At 47.2% G+C, this 24,596-nt stretch overlaps 11 protein-coding genes across 11 annotated transcripts; 3 read left to right on the forward strand and 8 right to left on the reverse strand.

Moving 5' to 3' along the window:
• Positions 1-65: 65 nt before the first annotated feature.
• F4822DRAFT_389657 (uncharacterized protein) lies at positions 66-1,696 on the forward strand. Its single transcript, XM_051456995.1, has 3 exons — positions 66-837; positions 891-1,182; positions 1,244-1,696. Exons 1-3 carry the CDS (start codon positions 473-475, stop codon positions 1,439-1,441), a joined length of 855 nt encoding a protein of 284 aa, XP_051317889.1. The 5' UTR covers positions 66-472; the 3' UTR covers positions 1,442-1,696.
• A 155-nt stretch (positions 1,697-1,851) lies between these two features.
• Positions 1,852-2,421, reverse strand: F4822DRAFT_425332 (uncharacterized protein; the record flags this gene model as incomplete). The annotated part of the gene is made up of 2 exons (XM_051460312.1): positions 1,852-2,118; positions 2,179-2,421. 2 exons carry the CDS (start codon positions 2,419-2,421, stop codon positions 1,852-1,854), a joined length of 510 nt encoding a protein of 169 aa, XP_051317890.1.
• Positions 2,422-3,516: 1,095 nt separating this feature from the next.
• Positions 3,517-6,619, forward strand: F4822DRAFT_115950 (glycoside hydrolase family 3 protein). The gene is made up of 4 exons (XM_051452540.1): positions 3,517-3,890; positions 3,943-3,999; positions 4,059-5,710; positions 5,781-6,619. The coding sequence occupies exons 1-4, from the start codon at positions 3,801-3,803 to the stop codon at positions 6,301-6,303; spliced, it is 2,322 nt and encodes a 773-aa protein (XP_051317891.1). The 5' UTR covers positions 3,517-3,800; the 3' UTR covers positions 6,304-6,619.
• F4822DRAFT_115799 (FAD-binding domain-containing protein) lies at positions 6,072-9,053 on the reverse strand. The gene is made up of 6 exons (XM_051452539.1): positions 8,487-9,053; positions 8,004-8,429; positions 7,518-7,939; positions 6,853-7,462; positions 6,668-6,789; positions 6,072-6,609 (listed from the first exon to the last, which is right to left on the reverse strand). Exons 1-6 carry the CDS (start codon positions 8,518-8,520, stop codon positions 6,430-6,432), a joined length of 1,794 nt encoding a protein of 597 aa, XP_051317892.1. The 5' UTR covers positions 8,521-9,053; the 3' UTR covers positions 6,072-6,429.
• Positions 9,054-9,712: 659 nt separating this feature from the next.
• Positions 9,713-11,546, reverse strand: F4822DRAFT_436142 (MFS general substrate transporter; the record flags this gene model as incomplete). The annotated part of the gene is made up of 3 exons (XM_051462277.1): positions 9,713-10,825; positions 10,892-11,213; positions 11,299-11,546. 3 exons carry the CDS (start codon positions 11,544-11,546, stop codon positions 9,713-9,715), a joined length of 1,683 nt encoding a protein of 560 aa, XP_051317893.1.
• A 201-nt stretch (positions 11,547-11,747) lies between these two features.
• On the reverse strand, positions 11,748-13,696 carry F4822DRAFT_115796 (uncharacterized protein). The gene has a single exon (XM_051452538.1). The coding sequence runs from the start codon at positions 13,326-13,328 to the stop codon at positions 12,102-12,104; it is 1,227 nt and encodes a 408-aa protein (XP_051317894.1). The 5' UTR covers positions 13,329-13,696; the 3' UTR covers positions 11,748-12,101.
• A 699-nt stretch (positions 13,697-14,395) lies between these two features.
• Positions 14,396-15,948, reverse strand: F4822DRAFT_115779 (soluble quino protein glucose dehydrogenase). Its single transcript, XM_051452537.1, has one exon. The coding sequence runs from the start codon at positions 15,534-15,536 to the stop codon at positions 14,424-14,426; it is 1,113 nt and encodes a 370-aa protein (XP_051317895.1). The 5' UTR covers positions 15,537-15,948; the 3' UTR covers positions 14,396-14,423.
• Positions 15,949-17,908: 1,960 nt separating this feature from the next.
• On the forward strand, positions 17,909-19,760 carry F4822DRAFT_425338 (uncharacterized protein; the record flags this gene model as incomplete). The annotated part of the gene is made up of 4 exons (XM_051460313.1): positions 17,909-18,274; positions 18,326-18,697; positions 18,755-19,694; positions 19,744-19,760. 4 exons carry the CDS (start codon positions 17,909-17,911, stop codon positions 19,758-19,760), a joined length of 1,695 nt encoding a protein of 564 aa, XP_051317896.1.
• Positions 19,761-19,933: 173 nt separating this feature from the next.
• Positions 19,934-20,974, reverse strand: F4822DRAFT_441220 (uncharacterized protein; the record flags this gene model as incomplete). Its single annotated transcript, XM_051462838.1, has 3 exons — positions 20,417-20,974; positions 20,309-20,364; positions 19,934-20,244 (listed from the first exon to the last, which is right to left on the reverse strand). The coding sequence occupies exons 1-3, from the start codon at positions 20,878-20,880 to the stop codon at positions 19,934-19,936; spliced, it is 831 nt and encodes a 276-aa protein (XP_051317897.1). The 5' UTR covers positions 20,881-20,974.
• Positions 20,975-21,526: 552 nt separating this feature from the next.
• F4822DRAFT_425340 (uncharacterized protein) lies at positions 21,527-22,059 on the reverse strand (the record flags this gene model as incomplete). Its single annotated transcript, XM_051460314.1, has 2 exons — positions 21,527-21,749; positions 21,815-22,059. 2 exons carry the CDS (start codon positions 22,057-22,059, stop codon positions 21,527-21,529), a joined length of 468 nt encoding a protein of 155 aa, XP_051317898.1.
• Positions 22,060-22,335: 276 nt separating this feature from the next.
• On the reverse strand, positions 22,336-23,743 carry F4822DRAFT_425341 (FAD/NAD(P)-binding domain-containing protein; the record flags this gene model as incomplete). The annotated part of the gene is made up of 4 exons (XM_051460315.1): positions 22,336-22,812; positions 22,860-23,138; positions 23,199-23,448; positions 23,496-23,743. The coding sequence occupies 4 exons, from the start codon at positions 23,741-23,743 to the stop codon at positions 22,336-22,338; spliced, it is 1,254 nt and encodes a 417-aa protein (XP_051317899.1).
• Positions 23,744-24,596: the final 853 nt, after the last annotated feature.

Below are 24,596 nucleotides of genomic sequence, written 5' to 3' on the forward strand. Positions count from 1 at the left end.
GTCGAACTTAGCTAAAAGGGGCGCAGCCGGACTGTTGAGATTTATTTGCTTGATGCGTAAGCTGACATAGCGATGCCCATCCATTGGTATATCTCAGTCTCAACCCCAATGTCGTACTGGTCGTGGTTTTTAACCCCTTTCGGCTAGGTTATGTCATCATGGCCGGAGTTTTGTTTTTTCATGGTGTCACCTTCAGGAAACATGGAGATGAGTGGCGTCGATAGCGTCCAGGGCTGATTCAAATGGTTTGCAGATACGGCCTCTTCCTTGCATGAATACACAGGTAGGTAAGGAACTGGGTCGCTACATAATGAGGATGCCTGCCTCCCGCGTTCCAGGAACTTGGATCTGGGATTGTATTTTAAATATTTTTGTGCTCTTTCCTAGTATGGGATATCATGGATTATAGCCTGTGCGACACGATTATCATATGACAAGCTAGTAGAAGGTTTACCACTCACCAACCCTTCTGATGGATCCAAATAACCACCGTCAACGGGTCGACTATAGCGAGAATGTAGCGCCGAAATACCCAGCTTCAAATCAGGAAAGTCTAGAAGTTGTCCCCAATAACTCACCTCTGTATCCCATACCCCCGCATACCCCGACGTACGCGAGAGACTATGCTGAGGGGATAAAACCAAACACGGCTTCCGGGGTGTGGACTGACACATTCCCATCGACGGCTGTCTCTTCGGAAAAGCCTAAAGAAGACGATAGGAAGCGAATATTAGGGCTTACTGTCCCGGTATTTTGGACCTTGCTCGTGGTTATAGTCGTCATTCTGGCGGGGGGTATTGGAGGTGGTATTGGCGGCGGCCTTACAGTGCAGAAGAGGTTTGTCATGCGTAATGCATATAAAATGACACATACTAATCATTATAATAAAGTGTGGAGCATAATCCGACAACCACATCATCACCGACATCTTCGCAAAGTGGAACACCAGCAGCGACAAGTGGCCCCCTACCTTCGGACGGCGGGTGTCCGACTATCGACCAGTTGGTTTATATGCCATACGCCGTGGATGCGAAGGCGATCCCGTTCGTTCAAGGAGGTGATCCACAGGAGTTTAAGCAACAGTGTTATACGAATTATGTTTCGTCGAAGGAGTCAAATACCCACGATATCCTGAGAATCTTCATGCCGACGTTGGAGAATTGTATGATGGCTTGTGCGGAAGTGAGTTGCGAAACTCCTTATACTTAAAGAAACGTCTTGTGACACTGACTCGCTACTATAGTACAACTCAGCGTACCACGCGAATCTGCAGAATGGCACAGGGGTAGGAGGTGGATATTGCATGGCTGTGTCGATCGTGAAGGTTGACGCGGGATTCTGTTACTTGAAGAATGGTACGACTACTAATGATACCATGGGACAGCCGGATACGTATTCGAGCGCTGTGCTACTTACCAAAATACCTGATACATCGTCTTAGAGGTGATTCTGAAGCGATGAATTGCGAACAGATTAGTACACTTCAAATGGTTGGAACCTTGTTTATAGAGCTTTGTAATGTTAATTCGGTGACTTCTTGAGTAGCGCGGGTGAAATTTTTCAATTGGAAGCTGACATAGCACGTCATATTAAATCAGCATCATCCTAGTCATCAAAAGGCAAAAACCCGACCGCAGATTGATTTGACATTTTATTCATGCCCAACTTTGATGTTGACAGCTATTGATACAGGTCGTCTGATAATATGTCACCAGCCATCGCGGCTTTTGTTCTATCCCTGCCAACCAATTGACTTATCAATATTGTGAGACAATTGAACCTTTTCCATACCGGACGCCATTCTCAATTGTCCTATCGTACAAACCGCCGCTCACCTATCTCCCCTTAGATTTAAGATCGGCTCTTGCCGAGCTCACTCTGCGCCGTGGCCGTCGGACCACCCTTAACGCGCTCGCCACCCGTAATCTTCTTCTCGCCCTCAGTAATGTCGTGGAGGTTCTGACTGTTGATAGGCTCGCCGGCGTGGCTCTGCGCTTTGGCCGTGGGTCCGCCTCTCACCGGCTCATCTTGGCCCGTCAACTCCTTCTCCACACTCGTGATCTCAGAAATGGTGTGAGAGTCTAGTCGGCCTGAGTGATCAGGAACCGGATTAGTCTTCTGTGAGGTTGGTTAGCAAATATGTCGGTCAGAAGTCACCAGTCGGGGCGTGAGACTTACGAACGATGCAACGCTTTGCGCGAAAGCTGTAGGGCCTCCGGGTACGGGATCGTCTTGGCCTGTTATCTTCTTCTCGCCTTGAGTGATGTCGGAGATGACGTTCGATGTAACGGGTTTATTGGAGTGCTTCTGAGCCTGGGCTGTGGGGCCGCCTGCGACAGGTCGGTCCTTGCCTGTGAGTTCCTTCTCCTTGCCTGTAATGTTGGAGATGGTATCCGACTTGATGGTTTGTTCGCTAACCATGGCGATTGAAGAATTATGAAGAGTTGGCCGATGTGCTATGACACGTGGGCTGATGTTGGATAGTCTGAAAGCTCTGGTAAGTACGGATCGAGACATGATTTCGAATTTGGTGTATGTTCTTGTTTGAGGCGATGATAGCGGGAAAGGCTTACCTTTGGGAATTAAAGGAGAAACTTGTCAGTTTAGTCTTATGGGTTCGATGGCGAAATGTCAAGATCTAACTAATCTAGCTTAAGGCGGCTCAAAATTGGAAAGGAATGGAATAGAGCTGTGTTTTATAATCTATGACGGTTTGACTACCGTGTAGGAGCAATCACCCCTGTTATTGACTTCATGGATTTGCTCTTGATCGTTTGTTCCTGCAGTAGTGGGTAGATCGAACCGGACATACCTCCATCTCAGCTGCGGGTATGACTTATTTGAAGTCATAGTTTTTCTATGTGTTTTTAGAATGAGTTTCTGAGAGTCAATCCAATGACTGAAGTCGAGTATCGTTGTTTAATGTGTTACTCCAGTCGAAATCGACATTTGTGGTGTGGATAATAGATCTACGTAAGTGACGTCACAGACTACTTCATGGAAGAGTTACAAACGAGGGGAATGACGTATATGGAGACTGTTGAGTATTCATAAATTGTGCAAATAGAATATGATTGCTAGCCAACAGGAAAGATATGAGTTCGAATGTGTATCTCTAGACGACCTACGTTTTCTACTTGTGGTGGACGATGTCTTGACGGCTCTCAGTCATCCCAACACTATCTTCAAATTGAAATCGCAGAAAACCATGTTAGAACGAGGCGTACTATAAAAAGAGAGTAATGCGCTGCCCGTACTTGTCTTTTGGGAGCCTCATCCTACTAATATTAGATACCTCCTAGGGGTAGGTACCAGGTAGGTAAGTCTGAGCCAACAAGAAAAGGGGTTGATATTACATAATCGGTACTTAGGTACATAATTCAGGGGCTCGCAATGAATTGATGATGGGTTCCTAAAGTCTTCACCACTCCCTTTCTTCGTATATAAATAAGTAGTGATTATAAACAGTCTCTAGCGCTTTCAACATCAGTTTTGAACGATCATATACATTCACGTCAAATCCGAGAAACTGTTCAGGCTAAATAGTGCAGCCTCAACTCGACGCTTTGTTGGCTTTAACCCCAAATTCTTCGTGACAGAAATAGCCTCTCCCCGCAATGTTAATATTATCTGCACGTTGGAGCCGTATCTAGGGTTGTATCGACTATTTCCCATCTTAACCGTGAAATTCTAGATCTCGTGCCGGGTTATACCAGTAGCCTATATATAACCACGTGGGAATTTTTCTCGAGCTTATTTATCATGACATTGAAACAACAGCTTCTCACTGATAAGCGAAAATGGAATTTAGGGGTGTGATAGGTATCGTCGTGCTCCTAGCGGCGAGGGGTGCTTCTGCTAGAGACTTCCCAAACTGTCAATCTGGGGCTGTAAGTGGACTTCGATGATAACATTCTGAAATAATGGCTCATACGAAGATAGCTCGCATCCAACCAAGTGTGTAATACTACACTAGACCCATGGTCCAGAGCGGCAGCGGTAAGACTTATTAATGGCAACCTGAATTAATACGTCGCATTGGCTCACGATCGTTCTAGCTTGTGGCAGAATTTAGTCACGATGAGAAGATATCAAATTCCTGGGATAATTCTCCTGGCGTCTCTCGCTTAGGTGTGCCCCAATACGAGTGGTGGAATGAAGCTCTTCACGGCGTGGCCCGATCTCGGGGCGTACAATTTGCGAATTCGGGTAACTTCAGCTATGCGACTTCGTTTCCGCAACCCATTACCATGGGCGCGGCGTTTGATATGCCTCTAATCCACTCCGTCGCCGAGACTACGAGTACAGAAGCTCGCGCATTTAGCAATGCTGGACGCTGCGGCCTTAACTTCTGGACTCCTAACATTAACCCATTCCGTGATCCACGTTGGGGTAGAGGTCAGGAGGTGCCTTCGGAAGACCCTTATCACATGAGCCAGTATGTGATGCAGTTGATTCCAGGCTTGCAAGGTGGTCTTAAGGCGGATCCTTACTATAAGCTAGCTGCGACGTGTAAACATTATGCCGGTTACGATATGGAGAACTGGAAGGGAAACAAGCGGTATGCCTTCGATGCTAAAATCACCAACCAGGACCTGCAGGATTACTACCTACAACCTTTCCGCGCATGTATCCGTGACGCCAACGCGCAATCGGCCATGTGCAGCTACAACGCCGTCAACGGCGTCCCGACCTGCGCCGACCCTTGGCTATTACAAGACGTGCTACGTGGATCATATGGCTTCACCAGCGAGGACCGTTGGGTCACAGCCGACTGCGACGCGCTGCAGAATGTATGGACGGACCATCGATATGGCTCCTCAGCAGCTGGAGCCGCGGCCGCTAGTCTGAACGCTGGCACCGACCTCGACTGTGGTCAGTTCTGGCCCCAGAACTTGCCCTCGGCGTATAACTCAAAGCTTTTCAACGACACCGTACTCGATCGCTCGCTTATCCGACGATACGCTTCGATGGTTCGCCTAGGCTGGTTCGACCCGCCAGCTCAGCAGCCGTACCGTCAACTTGGATGGGATGCGGTCGCTAAGCCCGAGGCTAAAGCTCTTGCATTACTTGCTGCGCAGGAAGGACTTGTCCTCTTGAAGAACAATGGTAGCGCTTTGCCGCTCGCTAAATCGATTAAAAATATTGCTGTAATTGGACCACTTGGAACGGCGACGACACAGATGCAGGGGAACTATTATGGTATTGCACAGAGCATATCGACAGTGGTGTCGGCGTTCAAGGCTGCGGGTTACACTGTTACCAATTCGCAAGGGTGCGCTATTACAGGGTCATCGAATTCGGGATTCTCAGCAGCGCTAAGCGCAGCTAAGGCTGCGGATGCTGTGGTATTTGTTGGTGGTATTGATACAAGCGTCGAGGCAGAAGATCGCGATAGAGAGCAAATTACTTGGCCGGGACAGCAGATCCCCTTGATTAAGCAGCTGGCGGCGGCGAAAGGTATAAAGCCGTTTATCGTAGTGCATATGGGTACTATGCTTGATAGTACGGACATTGCTGCTCCAACGGGTGCTGATGCGCTATTGTGGGCTGGGTATCCGGGACAAGATGGAGGTGCGGCTATAGTGAGCATTCTGACTGGAGAGAAAGCGCCAGCGGGTAGATTGCCGGTGACGCAGTACCCTGGTGATTATGTCAATCAGGTCCAGATGACGGATATGAACTTGCGCTCTGGTACTGGAAATCCTGGGTAAGTGAAACCTGTTCCTTCATATTGTGACTGTGGTATTGCCTAGGGTTCGGCTGACAGCACCACTTAGGCGAACTTACAAATGGTACTCGAAAGAGCCGGTGTTTCCATTCGGCCATGGCCTTCACTATACTGACTTCAAAGTCTCATTACCGGCGGACCTCCCTACCACATTCTCGGCTGCGGATCTTACGGCAAATGTCTCATTTACGAAGACTGGCCCTGTTGCTTCAAGCAATTACCCTGATTTGGCACCTTTCACGTCACTACCTGTTTCCGTCGCGAACACGGGTAATGTCACGTCCGACTATGTCGTTCTAGCATTTCTTAAAGGCGAGTATGGTCCTGAGCCATACCCTCTTAAGAGCCTGGTAGGGTTCACCCGGATTCACGACATCAAGCCTGGTGATACGGCAACGGCAACAATTGACCTTAAGCTCGGTGCGATTTCGCGCAGTGATGCAGATGGTGCCTTGACGCTTTGGCCGGCGAAGTATAAGCTAGTATTAGACATTGACGACCGTGCTGCGTGGGATTTTGAGATCACGGGTGACAATGTAGTGCTAGAAAAGCTGCCGCCCAAGTCTAAGTAACTGGCCGAGAAATAAACTGTATATGATGAGGAAAAAAAGTAGCTCTAGTTTGTTGAATGAATTGCATTATTAGCGGTATTGTGCACTGGCATTATTTCGATCAATTCGTTACCCCTGAATTGGAATCTACCCCTCGGTGGAGTCAACGCGGCACAGTTGGTACCCGTTTTCCTTCCAACGGTCATTGCCCACGCAGGGATTACACCAAAGCACGTCGTCCGGATCTATTGTTCGCTTGATCTGAAGTAGGCGCTCATAATTTTCTCCCCAAAAGCTGTGTTGCCAGTCTGGTTCGCCGGGGTTGTTCTGTATCTATCGTTAGTTGATATATCTTGCCTAAAGGTTGAAAAGTTTTGCCAAATACCTCATTCACATAAGCTCCCATTCCAGGATCCAATTGCCTTAGTGGCTCTGTTATGGCATTGACCTGGACAAGAGCTTCTTCCTTGGCGGTGTGATTGAGTGGTGAGAATACCACCGCGGTAGCTTTAGGTAGGGATATAAAGTCAGTCACAATTCAAATTGAATAAAGGTATTACGTATACTCACTAGTGTGGACAAGAGTGTTTCTCCATGATGGATTTACGGCATTGCTGCCACCTCTCGGCTTCGCGTTCTTGACACCCTCACCAGCTACCAGATAAGCAGTACCATCAAAAATCTTGAAAGCCTCGGCCACAGCAGTTTGATTGCTAGTCAAAGCATCAGCGCTCAAAAGATGAGATCCGACCCAGATATCGCTTCCTGCGCTGAGCTTATCGTAATTTTCTTCAAACCACGCATAGAAAGATGGATAGGCCTGAGGAATAAAAGTCTGTGTTACATCCGGCCATGTCTTGTTAACGTGGTCTAGAATCGGGGCCCATATAGAAACCATATCATCCGTGTTTTGTGTGTCTTGGATGACGAACGCGGCTCCCATCCCGGCTCCGCTGAACGGGGCACCAGGGTAGGTAAAATTGCCCGTTAAGTAACTGTATCCCGACACTCCTTTGGAATCGAGATAGGGGAATTGCGAAAGCAGATATGCTACCATGTCCCATACGTACGGAGCGTTGAGGTCGGATGCAAGTAAACCTATGGCCAACCCTACCACTTGTGGTGAGGGATGTGTGGTCATCGTGACTGAAGTCATGACTCCAAAAGTTGATCCGCCGCCCTAAATTATTCATTGTAAGTTTATCTGCTCTTTATCATCAACCGTGTTAACTTACTCCTCGCGTGGCCCAGAACAGGTCCTGATTTTGACATTCATTCGCCACAACAATGTCTCCCGAAGGTGTCACAACTTCCACTTCTAGGACTTGATCCGCAGCGAGCCCATACCGAGGGGCAAGAATAGAATGGCCACCACCAGTTACATAGCCGCCGACGCTAACAGATGCTCCATTTCCGCCGACTACTGTTTGATTAATCTTGTCCAATTCTCTATATATGTCGATAAGTTGTGAACCGCCTCCTACCGTTACGGCCGGACCATCAATCATGAAGTCGCATCCCTGGGGCTGAAATCCGGTATGAGCTTCTATGCTTTGCAGGTGACGAACCCATATGGACAAAGCGCCGGGGGCTTGTGACCTGCCCTGATAATCATGGCCCGTGCTTTTTATCACAACTCGGATATTATGCGTACGTGCTATGATGTATCATTAGCCAACTAGCTTCGCCGCGCTGAATCGGAAGATTTAACGAAAACTTACCGAAATCGATACCCAATTTGACGATATCTGCGCTTGTTGCATTCACGACATAGGCAGGATATCCATCAGGACTGCATGGAGTATTCGGGTCGGGAAGGCACGTATCATTATTATACTGCTCCCACATATTGGAGATAGGATCATTTTGATGGAAATCGTATGTAGTCCATCCTGTAGTCACAGTCGCACATTGGTCGGGGTTGTAGTCGGGCTGTTCAGGATGGCAAACGGATCCTGGGGCAACCGCCTTAAGAAGCTGCCCACCGGTAGTCTCATTCAACTTGGCCCACTCATCATCGGATGGCCATTCAGCAGAGCTAGGATCGGTTTTGCATGTCCCTGGCCCATTGTCTCTCCTCGAAGGCTTAGAGAAGGCGTCTCCGCAAACGAAGACGCTTGCGAGAATAAGAAAAGATCTCAGTGAAACTGGCATGGTGCTGTCAGTAAGGATCTGGGCTAATTAGGTTATCATGGAGAACTCACACCAGGTATCTGCAGGGGATTCTCTAGGATTCATATATCAACTTCCCATCATGATGTTGTTGAAGAAGACAAGGTTTGCTGTGCCGCACGCGTGATGGGACCGAAAATACGATGAAAACGACGAAAGCAGAAGACTGAGCCACGTCTGTTGGCACCAGAGAAGCTAAGCTCTGTCTCTTTTCAGGAAAAGACCCCTGCGCTATAGCTGAGATAGGTAGTGAGCTATCCTCGCATTGCTCGCTTTTAGCCCAGAGCCCCAGACGATGATGTGGTTTGTCCCAAATGGTGAAGGAAATGGAGTGGAATGACAGAGCTCGGTGGGGTAGACGCCATGGCCAACGCTCTGGGGCCTCAGCTGAATGTCCAGGCTAGGCTCGCATTCGCATCAATTTCCTCCACGGAGTTTCTCCTCGGGTTTTCGGATTTGATTCTTACTCTCGCTTAAGTAATGAAGGATGGTACCTGAGGAGTAAAGGATCAGCTCAGCCTCAGCTAACAAGGGTCTGAATGCGATCGCTTCATGATCTCATTTCGCGATTGATTATTTAACAATCACCTCCGTCTTACTATACTAGCCGCTCTCTCGTACAAAAGTTCTTTTCCATTTGGATACGAAAAGTGCGTTCTGTTGGATCTTCTGTCGACATTCAGTCATCACTCGTTAACATAGCCCGTCGAGTCCGTACGTTACGCAATCAACAGAAAATCCGATTGGATGGTTCATGGCGCTAGGCAACTGTAGGTATCCGAAGCCCCTAAAAATCAAGAATAAAAAAAGCAATGGTGTTAGAATTAACGGGTAGTGAACGGATCTCCAACCATGTAGTCTTACCTGAGGTACCCCGGATACGACTTATACGAAGTCGCCTGCCGAACATTCTTGTTTTAATCCCACAGGAGGATCGTAATAACATTACCTACCGCGTCGGTTGACTTATTAAGTAAGAAATCTCGGTGGTCACCTTTCTACACCGAGAGAGAAAAAGAGAGAGAACGGAATATTTGCTCAAGGAGAACGCGATTCGGCAGGGTGCATTAGGTATACATGAGGTACCTAGGTATTTATTTAGGTGGTTGGGGTTACGTCCATTATTTTCGCGCCCCTTTATCTCAAGAAAAGAAAGAAAAGCAATCCTAATCTAAACCAGACACTTTGGCTCGGAGATCGTCGCCCGTTAACATCAGGAAGGTAAAATTTGAGATACAAAAATATGATTCAATGGCTATCAAGCCTTTGCCGTGGGCTGATTATTATGGCCACTTTCCAAGCCACTGCTACTCTTTTTCTCTTCTAACCCGAACTTCGTCTCCAGATCTGTTCTTAGCACAATTTCCTTCTCCAAGAAACAGAGCAGAAAGCCCAATAACGCAAACCCAAGACCTACTAGCCATGCCAACTGCAAACTGCGAGAGTAGACATCGATGACGCGGTGGCGTTGAGGTTCCGGGAAGCTTCGGACAAAGTCGGCGTTAGCATATGAGTATGCATTCCCGCTGGATAGCTGACTTTGTATCTGTGTATCGTTAATGCGCCAGGATTCCGCCTCGAACTTGGCGTTGAAGATAGCAGCCGGAATCGAGACACCCCATATAGAACCATATGCACGCATGAATGCGAAAGCGGCAGTGGCTGCCGCGGTATCGGACTCCGGAAGATCAGCCTGTACCGCAGGGAGATTGGTAGACATCATGATACCCAAACCAACAGCCGGAATGATTTGAATAGCAACCCATTCTGCTCGGGAAGTATTTTGATTGAAGCGAGAAAAAAGCCCGAAGCCTAACACGATTAACGCGAATGCGACAATGTGTAACGGTCGGTATATCCCGGTTTTCGTTAAGACAACGCCGGCTATAGCACCTGTAACGACGGATAACAGAACAGTGGGTAACAGTGCGACACCCGATATGGTCGGAGAAACACCGACGACGGCCTGGAAGTATACGGGGAGAAAGTATATGACCCAAAATAGGCACACAAAATTGATAAAAGCAATTATTAAAGCCGCAGCGGGTGCACGACGCTTGAAGACTCGTTCCGGTAACGTTGGATAGTCCCTAACCCACGGCGCTCCTTCATACAGGTGGAAAAGAACCAACCCAAAGGCGCCTAGAAATAGGGGTACAAGGATTTGGTATGACGACCATTCGTACCGCGTCCCTCCCCACGACAGGGCTATGAGGACGGCAACAACACTAGCGACGAGAATAGCGGTTCCCACGTAATCGATTCTTTTCAGTCTTTCAAGTATCGGAGTTTTCCTGTCGTAATTGACTCGAAGGAATAATATGTGCAACAGCAAGGCTACGCCGGAGACTGGAAGATTGATATAAAACACCTGTAATTTACCGTCATATTAGCGATCGTGTTCAAAATTGGCATAGATAATAATTCGAACGCCTACCCATCTCCATGTGGTGCCATCGACAATTGCGCCGCCGACCAAAGGTCCAATAGCAGTCCCCAATGAAAATACACCAAATACGATGCCCATGTATGCACCACGTTGGCGTAGATTGGTAATATCGGAAACGATTAATTCGATGAGGAGGTTAATTCCACCGCCCCCTATGCCTTGCACTGCTCGTCCAGCAATCATCATGGTGGCGTTTCTTGCCCCACCACTAATACCGCTACCGAGTGCAAAGAGGCTCACAACCGTTATCATCATCCATCGTCGGCCGAATAAATCGCACATTTGTCCGAGTAGCGGGAGGAACGCAGTGCTGAAAAGTGGAGACGTTAGAGTGGGTTCATTGGTACCATAAGTAGGTACTCAAGAAGGTAGTCGGATAGGGGTAGAGTCCATACCTCGTCAAAAAATACGCGTTCACGAACCAAACATATAAATCTCCAGCGTCTAATTCGTGTACGATGAATGGGAGAGCTGTGGATGTTACGGTTGATTCGATGGCTGCTAGGATGGTTGTGAAGCAGATGGCCGAGAACACCGTCCAGAACCTCCATCCTTTAGGTGTAGCATGCGATGGGCTATTATGATTATGAGTAGGCATAGCCTGCCCCTCTGAATTTTCGTCGCCCTGCGCGTCGTTACTCATTTTCGAGGTATCGTTAGATGGCAAGGGGTTTTGTGCGAACCGGCCAGTACAACAACCAATTCAAACCAGGTCTTATAGCATATAACCTGAATTTACTTCGAATGAATAAGGCCACTATCCAAAGCAAAACCCACCGAATCTATACCTACCTAGGTACAAGTATATATATCATCCCAAACCCATTTTTATTCTATTCCCCTACAGGTACTGATAGAAAGAAAGGCACAGTGAATGTTACTCATCAGGCCCACCTATCGGCGCGCCGACAGCTTTCCTATTAAGGAAACTCGCCGATAGTGGCCCGCATTAATCACCGCCGCTGACAAATATCCTATCCCTACGTAACGAACGAAATAGGGGATAGATTCATAGATAAGCTAGAATTCAAGTGCTGAAGCTTGAGGCGTATGTCTGCAGGAGGTATAGGAGATGAAGCATCTTCATGATGAATGCCCAAGTTGAGCCCATTGAAATTCTATGTGAGATGATTTATGAATCGCTCATAATGCTGTATGAACTAGATACCTAAACTTGTACAAAACACAGAATTTTTCCTCATGATGGCCCAGGTCTTAGAATAGACTTCTTCAGGTCCTCGACTAAGCGCGATATCGCGTCTTCCCTAACACGAATTGCTTTAAGAGCCAGATCAGGTACAATGACTAAGGTTACACCCCCATATGATTCAAAATCACCCCGATATCCGGAGGTATGTTTCGGCGACGACATCTCCGCGACAAGTTCCCTTGCTCTTGTCACCATCCTATCCATAAGGTTGATCAGGAGAATCGATTGAGTTTCAGTTGTTGAAGGTAGGGAGAATGAGCCGATAGTAAAGTCCGGCATCCGAAACGGGTACTGGATATCGCCGTTCGGAGTTTTATGGGTGATGGAAACTCGCATTTGTCGGAGGATCTTGTCGTAAGTTTCTAATAAGCGAAGATAACATGAAAAGACGAGTAGTTCTGAGGCCGGGTCTAGAGAAAAGGTTGATTGTTCCGCCTCGACTATTTGCCTAGAAGTAGCCTTACTTGAAGGCGGTAATCTTGAACAAATGTCATTCGTTAGGTCTATAAATAGTTGAGACATATGGAGAGTCTGGTCTATGTCGAATAGTTTCTCATCTTCCGGTTGAGGTCGGTCAATTATTGCAACATTGGGAATCATATCCAAATGGCGCATCAAGTCAATACTCAACTCCGACAGCTTCTGGAGTAAGTCTATGACATTGCAATTGGACCCCGAGGTGGCTGATATTCTCTCAGTAACAATTGGTGGACCCGGCCCGGAATTTCCTGTTATCGAACTCGTAGGCGGCAGTGGCTCGTATATATCTCTTGAACGTGAAGTGCCGTCATTGGTCTGAAATAGGCCGGAATCGACATCCATATGAGTTGCGATCACTGATAAAGATGGTCGATCAATTGGAATAGATGTAACAGCCGTCCCCGAGGAGAAATTGGCTATATCGCCCGTATTGCGACCTCTCCACCAACTTGCGACATTGGCATCTATATCAGTCTCATTGAGATTAAGCGTTTCCGTTGGTAAATGGGAAGTGGTGGCAATAGGCTGTGTTGGTGGTTGGCGGTCTAATTCGGATATCACATCCTGGGTCTGGCGTCGTGATGTAACTGGGGGACTAGAAACGCAGCGAACGTTGGCGCGAAGACAGCGCTGACATGGTTCATCATGATCCCTGAAGCATTTTAATTTAGATCGATGACACCTGTCGCAGGCCCGCCTCAGCTGGTGCTGCTGGTCAGGATGGAAATGTATCATGATGCTCTCAAGTAAATATTCGATAAGCCAGCCACATTCTCTTCACAATGAGAGTCGGGATAGGATAATTCTCGAAGTACCTGGGTACCTAGGTACATTTTAGACAGATGCCAAGATTAGTGCCTACCGTGCGAGGCTATACAGTATCATAATTGAATACTGTGCTATAAGAGGGAAATCCGTACAGTATGGTTTGTAATTCTTTACACAGTCAGCAGTTTTTCTTTTTAGAGAGGCATGATACCGCATCCCCGCAGCTGTTAAAACTCCGTCCTCGACCATGCTTTCAAGCAACCCCTACGCAAGCGTCACGAACGTAATACAGGCCTCTTTGGATAACTGCCTACCGAGGCGAGTCGTCGGTATCTGATACCGTAGAGTATGAGCATAGTGCCTGTTACGTGAAGTAGGGGGCTCATTGGGAAAGCCATCGAGCTGGTTCGGCTTGAGCACATCGAGTGAGGTGGGGTATCTACCTTGTCGTTCTAGGGAACGGTCATCTATTGCCCACAAGCCGTCAAGCCAACCTTCCAAAATGCCAAGGACGCGAAGGACTTGTTTGGTACATCGATCAATAGTCGAGGGAACAAATAGGTAGCGCTATGTTGATGTGGTGGCTTTGTGGCTTTGTGAGAGCTTTGGAAGCGGACCTGGGGATTGCTTTTTAAACCAGGCAACACAAAACGTCGTGCAACCACACTCAAGCGGGACCTTCAGGATATCTCCTGTGGTGCCTCATGCACGCACGGGGAGTGTCTGGAAGGAAGAAGGCTGCAGGATACGATGTACTCTTTACCAATACTTTTGTACCTGAATACAAAAGGTATACGTACATGTTCACCTATCCCAACTTAAGTACCACGTTGGTACCGCTATTGGAAAGGTGTGTGGGGTTGTCTGGCTCGTCTTTCGCACGCCCTAGATTATTTTCTTTTGCTGAAACTAAGGCACTTGGAACAGTTGGCAAGCTTGATAAAGAGGATGAGTTGCTATCTACCGACAGGTTGCAAGGTAAAATGCGCCAATTTTATAACGCGTAAGAACGACAGTGTAATCTACCCTATATACATTCGGTCCCAACCCTCTAACGCAAGTTTAGTTCGGGGTAAGCTTCAAGAGCCGACCGCCTTGACCATCCTCGATCACCCAGATGGCGCCGTCCTTGCCCTCTCGGATACCACGCATGCGCTTACCCATTGAGATACGCTGAGCTTCCTTCGCTGTGTCACCAGTGATCTCCGCGCGCACAATTGATTGTGAGCTGAGACCAGTGATGATGGCATTGCCCGTCCAGCTGGAAAATAGGCTGCCCTTGTAGATGATCAAGCCGGCCGGGGAGATAACGGGGACCCAGAAAGCCTTGGGCGCCTCAATGTCGGGGCGTGTGCTGTGCTTGGGAATCGTTCGTCCGTCGTAGTGGCGGCCTTCGCATACAACTGGCCAGCCGTAGTTGGCGCCTGACTTGATCAGGTTAAGCTCGTCGCCGCCCATAGGTCCCATCTCGACTTCCCAGAGACGTCCTTGGGCGTCCCAGTCAATGCCCAGTGGGTTGCGGTGGCCCAGCGACCAGATCTGCGACTGGATAGCGCCTTGGCTAGCGAATGGGTTGCCTGCGTAGGCGGTGCCGTTGTCGTATAGCCTGATCACCTTGCCGAGGTTGCTGGTCATGTCCTGGGCCGGGGTCATCTGGTTGATCTCACCGGACGAGATCCACAGAGCACCGTCCGGGCCGAAGAGCAGGCGGCAGGCGAACTGGAGTCCACCAGAGGCTTTCGACGAGTGGCGCCAAATGACCTCGAGGCCGGACAGCGCACCGCCGCCGTTGGTGTCTAACGTTAACTTGGCCCGCGCGACTGCGCCACCTGCACCTCCAGAGCCGCTTTCAGCGTAGCTGAGATATATAATACTGTTCTCGGTGTAGTTGGGGTGCAAGGCGACATCGTGTAGACCACCCTGACCACCGTAGGCGACGGTGGGCACACCGGTGATGGAACCCTTGGCCTTGGTGGTCGGGTCGAGGAGACGCAGGTTGCCTCGTCTCTCAGTGACGAGGATCTTGTCATCGGGCAGGAAAGCGAACGCCCACGGCTCGGCAAAGTCGGTGATGGGTTCCGACTTGAATGGTTGCTGGCGAGTCTCTAGCTGTTGCGATGGGACGGCCAAAGCACCGGCCGCCAACGCCAGAGCGCAGGTGATAGAAAGTCTCATTTTGGGGGCAGCCTTTGCTTCCCAGTGTATTATGTTCCTAGACGATCAAAAGTTAAGTAACTCACATCGTATAGAAACTCTTGGTCCCCCGGGGTAGGTAGGTATATAAGAAACGGGAGGACTCGAGCAATCTCTTGTCCCTGTCACCTACCCCCCTATACCGTCAATCTCCATACGTCGACTCGACAAATTTAGCAAAAGTCCGGCATGGCATTCCTACCCCAATCTAGCACGACGTTTTCCCTATGACGATGACTACCGACGCCAAGACCGGGTCTTATGCTGTAATTTTCTGGGCATCAATATATACATTATTAAACTCATCTTTTTCTTCTTTATGCCATGCGGGGATTCTCAATCCGTCTCCGCTCTCTTCTCGATTTCGCCGCCCGGAGCATCCTCGAAACGGCTTAAAATCTTGGCTTCACTATTGCCGACCCTCTTACATAACAGTTATTTGATCGACACGTGATTTTTTCCGGGGGTTATTTTGTACACCGAATTTACAGAATGTCGTCATGTCGTCTGGATTGCTAATTGTAAGTGTGAATCCATAGCATATTGAACAAAAGCCATCTAGTAATATTAGTATTTTCAGAATCGCATATTATCGCGTAATCTAACCATACTATGTAGTTTCAAAGAATAGGAATTAGGACAGCCCAATTTATGGGTCGCATGTGCATAGGGGATACCATTTTCAGATCCCTAGCCATCACGTCCATCTACAGCAAGCTACTAAAATGAACGAGATAGCGGGCGCGCCATCGGTAACATACTATTTAAAGCTATTAGCTTTGCAAAATATGTGTTTTCAATGGATATCAAAATTCACAAGCACCTGTGTCATGGCTTTTCTGTATGCTTGAATGACGAGAGAGCTCCTCGCTATCAACAACCGACGCAACATCGGTTGCACCAACCGATATGACGGCATCGATGATATCAGACGATAAAACAGGGGCAAGATTAGCCCTGAGCAATGACTTAAAATCAACTTGCCCTACTGCAAGAAATATGGAACAGCTGGTGCATATATCAGGAGTGTTGCGGCTCCTGTAGGAACAAGCTCTTTTGGCAGCGGTGCTTGCATCCCTAAATGTGCCCAGCCCCAGGTTCATGTTGGAACTAGCAGATCCGCGCAATCTAGGCTCAAATGCACGATGCGACTCACCAAATTACCTGCTGGGGAATAGTCAATCCCTCCAAACATCTGACACCTGATCCAGAGCCTACTAGATATCCCCGGGTAGATGGTGCTAAGAAGCCCCCCTCCAATACACACAAAAGCTTCTGCCAGTAGCAAAAGGGGATTCCAACATCCCAGTTGCATGGTAATAGCCGACCCTATGAAAGAGGCGAGAACGTCAGATATCATAGTAGGCAGGTAGTTAATACCACTCTAGGTCGGGGTAGATCCAAGAAAAGCTTGAAACCAGATCGGCAGCCAATAGACGATGATTTTAGAAGGCCCGTTAACGAAAAAGGAGTTGATGCACCCTCGAAATAGTCGGGGCGATATGAGTGCGTTTTATTGAAAGTATAGTTGCTAGTACACAAATACGATGATACTAACTGCAAACCCAACGAATAGACCGATGATAACAGAGGAGTTCCAACTAGAATAGACTCCTCTGCCCCACTACGGCGCAAAAAGCAGCATGGCGAGAGACCCAGAAGACAGAACGAGACGTGTGGACTCTTATTTTGTCCCAGCGGTGATGGCGATGTGCGTACTCGTCGACGAGATTTAATTCCGACAAAAAGGGGACTGGGTGTCACCAGGGATGCCGATCGCATTGCTTGAGTAGGCGAAGCATGTACCTTGTTCTTTACAGTTCATAATATCCAATACCTGATCACGGGATTTCAGGGGGGCTTTGGCCCGGATTTTTCATAATGACATGTGTACCTAAGCTTATCATATTTATGATATGGCAATGTGGAGAATTTTAAGTAAGTGTATCCCCCTATTCCATCGATTTAGATGTTGGGCAGCAACGCAAGATATAAAGGCACATACAGTGGGGAGTGGTGATTGGTCCCCATGGGGACTTAGTTGGCGAGCTGAAGACACGTCTCAAGCCTTCCTAGGAACAAAACTGGGAGGCCAGCAGAAGTAAAAAATTAAATAAATGTAAGTGGTCGGGTTCGATATAATGTTTCCTTCCCTATCTAAAACGTGCTTTATAAGACTCCCTCCTGTGTTGGCCGCTGCAATATCAATTAAGGCCATATTTCTTACCTTACCAAATACCCGCCTAATCAATTCAACCCTGTGTTGTTGCACGATGTCGATTCATACCTTTAATTGGGTTACGCCTTATCCCGGCCTTTGTCTCCTTTCTTTATTTTTTCGATACCAGATAGCTATGGCGACAAATTCTGCGGAAGTAATCCGCATTGAAATTGAGGATCACAAGAATAATTTGACGGCCTTACAGACGGCGATCGCCCCGGCTTGGGTTTCTTCTCAGAACATCCGAAGCACATCGGACATTCTATGGAGTTGTATTGTGACTCTTACAGCTTGCATTTATACAGCTCTCCATTTGAATATTAAAGTAGAAACTAACCGCGGGCAACGTATAATTCTTAAAGTCAAATGGGTCATGCTTGCGCTCATTGCCCCAGAAGTTGTCATATGCATGGCATTTTCCCAATATCTCGAGGCACGATGGCTTGTCAGAGAGCTAAACGAGTCTAAGAGTAAAAAGAGGAGCTATGGTGAAGACGAGGTAACGCATTGCACACGAAGTGATTTTGCATCATAAATTAATAGGGAACAGGATGACACAAAATTCGATATGTATTATGCGTTTTTTGTCGTTATGGGAGGTTTGAGAGTTTCATACGAAGATATTGAAGAGGATGGCCCATGGGTTGATACACCTTATGCGTCCAACTATATCAGAATCTTATCAGTCGAAGCTGTGGCTGCTCTTGCTAGGGAAGGCGTCTTCATCGACATAGCTCGCAAAGATATCGAAGATAGAAGCAAAGCTGACGCCATACAGAAGGCCTTAGTTCTTCTACAAGTTACATGGATGGTTACGCAGTGTATTGCTAGAAAACTATATGGTCTCCCTCTAGCACTATTGGAAGTTCATACTATGATACACGTTGTCTGCGCATTGATATTGTATATTTGTTGGTTTGAGGTAAGCCTTACATTACCTGTCTTTATAAGAGAGCGCTAATAACTGGTCACGGCCTAGAAACCACTAGAAGTGCAAACCCCCGAGTTCTTAGACCTCTCTAAGAACGATAGTCTCCGTAACTTTCTAAGCCTTCTCCTGTTTGAATACGATTTCCCGACCATGTCCGAAGAGACTAAGCCCAAACTATTAACACCCCATCAAGCACCAACAGATAAGCATATTTCTATCGCCTCTCTAGATGAAGCTTTTCGTAGCCACTCATCAATAGATATACCTGATGGATATATTCTTCCGATCGTCCCTCTACGAGAAGAAGCTCTTCCAGTACAATTACAGCCAGCTGAGGTCGTATCTTGCGGGATCTGTTTCTACCAAACTCGCCAATTGTATCGCGGGGAGTACTTGATGCTTCAGAGGGTCGTAGCTGCGATAAATGAAATTCGTGGACCCATATCAGCCGACGAATCATTTCCTTTAGGGCTGTTAATCAAATCGAACGACGATTTCGATCCAAAGGAAGAGACGGCGAGTAACCCGGTATTTCAAGAGCAAAGAGATATGTCCACTGACGGCTTTGTTTATTTTCTTCGGCGCGATGTCTCAAAAGCGCTCCGTGTCAGCTCGTTCACATGGCTTATGCGCTCATTGGGCCTCCTATTCCCCCTATTATATGGTGGGATCCATTTAACGGCATGGAACTACCGCTTCCCTTCCAATCCTGAGCGATTGGTATGGATGATCTCCTGCTTCATAATCGCTGGGACGTATCCGTTTATGGAGCTCATCTACCACGTTATTGCTGGGTTTGACAAGATCGCGACGAAATCACGTGGAGAAGAATATTCGTTTAATGAGCTAGATAATGTGACTTTCGTACTGATTCTTACGGCTTCTTCGATCTGTGCCCTTGCTGCACGAGCGTATATTGTTATCGAAGCCTTCATTAGCTTACGAAATGTACCAATCGGAGTCTACTGGTCTCCTGGGTGGGTTCAGAGTAAGTAATTTTCTACTTTACCTTTCAACACTACTAACATAACCTACAGTGATACCCCATGTATAGTGAATAGAGACCTACCATCCCGGTGGGCATTCATTAGGGCCTAAACAAACTAGATCCTTTATTTTGGTGGATTAATTGATTGAGATGTTTGGTGAAGGAAGCTCGATAGACAGAGATATTGAATTACCTAGGTAAAATCAAAGCTCAGGGGGGAAACTAATCAAAGCTCTCTTTCATCCTTGAAATTCGTTCGTCCTCCCATCTAGTCTCAACTTCGTCAGTGCAGCAGCTAATCTGCACAACAGCTCAGGGTCTTCGGAAACCTCTTGCCACAAGGTATCCACATCCGCCCCAATCCCAATCGCTTCCGCCGTCTTCAAGCTCCTTGGGTCTATGAATGGCGCTAGGCAAGGCCAGATATGTTGCGCAGTATCAAAGAAAATATTAATGCCGATGTCCCCTAAGCCCTTGATATTTTTGAGCTCAGCCCGGATTTTCGTCGGGTTCTCGGAAGCAAGTTGAGGAATCGTGTTTAGGTCGCCCTCTATATCACCACATGTTGCTCATTAGGATTGAGATGGGCTAAATTCCAGGATTCTGAGACTCACCGTACTTATCTTCAATCAATTGAGCGAGGTCACCCATCATAGTTGCCGTCTTTTCCCTACGTCAATAGTTAGTGTTAATTCTATTGCACATTTCTTCATAACATATACCTATAGTGCGTATATCCGCCCTCGGTGAGAACCTCCGTCTTTTCCTCCCAGCTACTTTTCTTTAAACCATCGAGTTTATGATAGCCCGCTTTGATTACTAACGACACAGTCTTCGCAGCTAACGCATGCGAAATTCTCGATGACGATAACATGGCGTTCAAAAGTAACGCTAAGGCTGTATCAGGTGTTGGTTTATCTGGTTCGGATAAATCCGTCTGGCTAAGTGGCAGCTCTCCATATTGAGATATGAGTTGTTCAATTTTGGATCCTGGTTGTTTTGTTTTGGCACTGGTGGGTTTCTCGTCGGCATCATTCTTTCCACTTGCTTCTTTATTATTTAAAGATTCCATCTTTTGCTGTTTCGCATTCGGCTTCTGGGTTTTAGTGGACCTTGCTTCGCTATGAGACCGTTTTTCGCCCAAGGCTGGCCCCTGGCCTTTGTTTTGTGAACGAGTCGTTACCATTTTATGATAGTCAAGTCCTAATAGAATAGAATTACCTTCGAAATACGAAATTGAGTTTAGGAAGCGAAGCACTATTTACAGGGCTAACAATCAAGTTCCTGAATGATGTCACTTCCGGTTTTTGGGAACTTACATCACAATGACGATACGAATACTGAAAGGGGTAAGTGGGATTATTCAAATAATATAAGCCATTCCTTTGAAAAGCGGCAATGACGCGGTACTAGCGATACTTGTGCCGATACATCGTAAGTAATCAGTCCTATATATTATATTATATAGGGGGCGACGAACAACATATCAGTGTTGGGTCACGTGATACCCCTGAGAGCTTTCATCAGAGTGTTGCTCCTGATTGGTCAAACGCGACCCACACTCGATTACTCCCGTGAGTTGGGCGTTATTGACGCGCGATATGTCGTCGATATCGCGTAGAAAAGGAAAAAAAAGCTACAGCAGAGAGAGTTATGTTTGAATTTAATCTAAACAACTCATGCTACTTCGTAAGAAGACTTGTACTCGAATACCCACGTATCAAACTCCAGCCAATTCTCAGCGAATCGCCCAAGCACGAGCCTCAAAACATTGCACCCATGACACCCAACTCTCGTTCTATACAAATTAAAATAAACACCAGACCCATTTCTCATTGAACCAAATCGCACTGCGGTTTATAATCAATTGTCGTCGTGCATCCGCTGCTCCAGTGCTTATGTCCGCAGTGATGACAATGATGGTCGCGAATTTCCTGGTAGTCCCACCACATATCGTTGCCAGATCTAGTACAGTTGGCTCGTCCTTGCACGAAGATGGCGCAGCCGAAGTCGGTACCGATGCCGTGGCATACTCCTTTGTGTGGTTTACCGCTTCTGTGGACACGTCAATAAACAGGACTCCATATGAGTCCTTATGTATCTATTGTGAATTGACGTACCCAGTTGCCCCGTATGTAAGATTATCATCTCGAATGAGAAATGTGTTGATGGCCACGTCGCAAGCTTGGACTTTCAAGGTAGGGCACATGATGCTTCCGCTGCAATCATAATCATTATCGTCCCGAGGTTTGAGGTTCGGAAGAGCAAGGTTGTTATAAGGCGTATTGTTAGAGCTTTGAAGAAGCACGATCATGTTACATATAACTGCGAGAGCAGAGAAGGAGAAAATAATGCTGAGAAGCATGTTAGCGGTAATAAAATTCTGGGCCATCAAACTTGGGTTGTATATGACTTCCGGTTATAAGTGTTGCTTGAATTTGATGAATGAATGTAGGTGGCACATTTTCGCGGCCGTTCTTTTATATGAACTTCCCTATCTTGGAGTCCAGGAGCGATCGGAAGTGCAGCACACTATCCTCACCAAAGGGCTGTGGTATCCTAGGTAAAATTATCGTTTTTCTATGCTAGATAGGATGATAACTGCCGCATGGTACCAATTAGTTAAGGGGATCTTCCTGCCTTAGTGAGCTTCTTCAAGACGCTTAACCCATTCCTTCCAAACGGCACCAATATCATGCGTGTAGATCCATGACATGTCTTTCCCACCATCTGTAATAATCTTATTTTTGACACGCTCGTCAAATGATGGGTTCCCCAAGGACTTTAGCTTTACAGCACGTCGGTCAGCCTCGGAAGCAAGATGTGCATACATCCGCGAGTAATAAGGCAATCGAATGGCATCGAACAAAGGCAATGCCTTATTGAGATCATTCTTCCAGTACGCGAGACTTTGCGCCAAAATGAAACCGTCCTCCATCGCGAACCCCGCTCCCGAACCGAAAGCCCCCGATAAGGCATGCGACGAGTCCCCTACCAGTGCGACTTTATTATCCCATGCTGTGAGTTTAGCAAGCTCAGGTCCTGCGAAGGCAGCGAACTCTCGCCAGCCGCCGGGAGGTACTCGCGCGAGTGCTTCCCTAATTTGAGGAAGATATTCCTACGTTTTGTTAGCTATGCACAGTCAATGGACAGTATGAGTAATACTGTGAAATGCGACTCGACGTGAGCATTCTCTACCGGAACACCCCAACTCTTCTTATTCGCACTATGAATTGCTGGATCTTGCCACGCCCTGGAGGCTATCTCCCAAAGTCCTTCTCCGACCGGAGAAAAGTAGACATGTGTGGTTGGAGTGTGCCACCATCCAGTGGTCTCAAAACGAGGGTCTAGGTCCTTCACGTCATCCCATGGCAAAAGGGTCCTCCATATGGTTGTGCCGGTAAACTTGATTTCGTAATCTGGCCAAGCCGTATCTCGGACAACCTATTTTGACACCTATGAGAAGCCATTTCTTTCAAGTCGGGTAACACAGGATATTCTTACCGATCTAATGCCGTCGGCGCCAACCAGTAAATCAGCCGTCGCAGTACTACCATCCTCGAAATGTAACTCAATGCCTTCACTACCTTTATCAATCATTCGAGCCAGTCTTTTAGAGAGTTGTATCACACCGGGCTTCACGTGTGCCAAGAGGGCCGATTGAAGCTTGGTCCGCTGGGTGCGAACCGGAGGACGTTTGGTTGTGTCCCTTACTTTCTCACGGCGATCAAGTTCTTCCCCAGAACGTCCATTCCTTGATATTATTTAGTTTCAATCCCGAACAGCTTCACATTGGCTTACATGTTTAAAATTGTCCATGTTGGATGGCCGCTAGTCAGCGTGTCGGCAACGCCTAGTAACTCCAATACATTCCACGTATTCGAAGCAATACTAATACCAGCGCCTACTTCCCTTAATAAACTCGCCTGCTCGTAGATAGTGACTGTAACATTTGGGATTTTGGAAAGGGCAATGGCTGTTCCGAGCCCGCCGGGTCCACCGCCGATGATGGCCACGCGCAAATGAGGGGTGGGAGCGTTCACTGTCATCTCGAAGTAAGTGACCAGTTACCATAACAAGAAAATCAAACTCATATATCTCATACCATTAATTTCACTCTCCGAATTAAATTATCGAGAAAGATAATTATAAAGCCTGACCAAGCAGCACCTATAGCGTCAACCATCACGTGAATGACGTGCGAGCGGCTTGCTTGAACTCGCTGATAAGACTCGATCCATTGAGTGGCTTCATGGACGTACGATTCGAAAGACTATGTCTGGAACGAATGAGCTAGGACAAGATAGGCTGAAGTTATACAATTACCTTCTGGGCTGCTGGGTCAATTTATAATATCCGATCTTCACGAGTCCATCGCAGCCACTGACTTAATAGATCGGCTTATAAATGATCGGAGTTGACGTGATTGGCTGTCAAGACTCTTGGCATGGACTCATATAGTTATCGCCCAATTTGGTAAATCACTAACGGAATTTATTTGGCACGATGATTACTATTTCACAGTTTCCTGTCTTCTTAAATGAGGTACTACCCGTTAGTTTGATCATCTAACGTTTACTATTATATACACGTCTAGCTTGTATAGTTGTTACCGTTTATGCACCTTAGCATAGAATTTGGTAGAGTCATTCTAGTCCACTGTGGTATGACTACAGTACTAACTAACTCCATGGGGAAGTGTCTTAATTAATGGAGCGGACGGAGTTGTGGAGGAAGAGACGAACGAGTCAAAAATAGAAGTGCAGCCACATGGTCAGGGAACAGGGTCGCATGCAGGAGCCAGATGATACAGTATTTGTGGCTACTTTGATACCCCCACACACTGTGATTGGTTGATTATAGTGGCCGTACTAAAGCGATAGTGGCTTGATCTTCCTGTAG

This window comes from Hypoxylon trugodes (genome assembly GCF_022578975.1).
Source record: "Hypoxylon trugodes strain CBS 135444 unplaced genomic scaffold F4822scaffold_2, whole genome shotgun sequence".
Classification (NCBI taxonomy): Eukaryota; Fungi; Ascomycota; class Sordariomycetes; order Xylariales; family Hypoxylaceae; genus Hypoxylon; species Hypoxylon trugodes.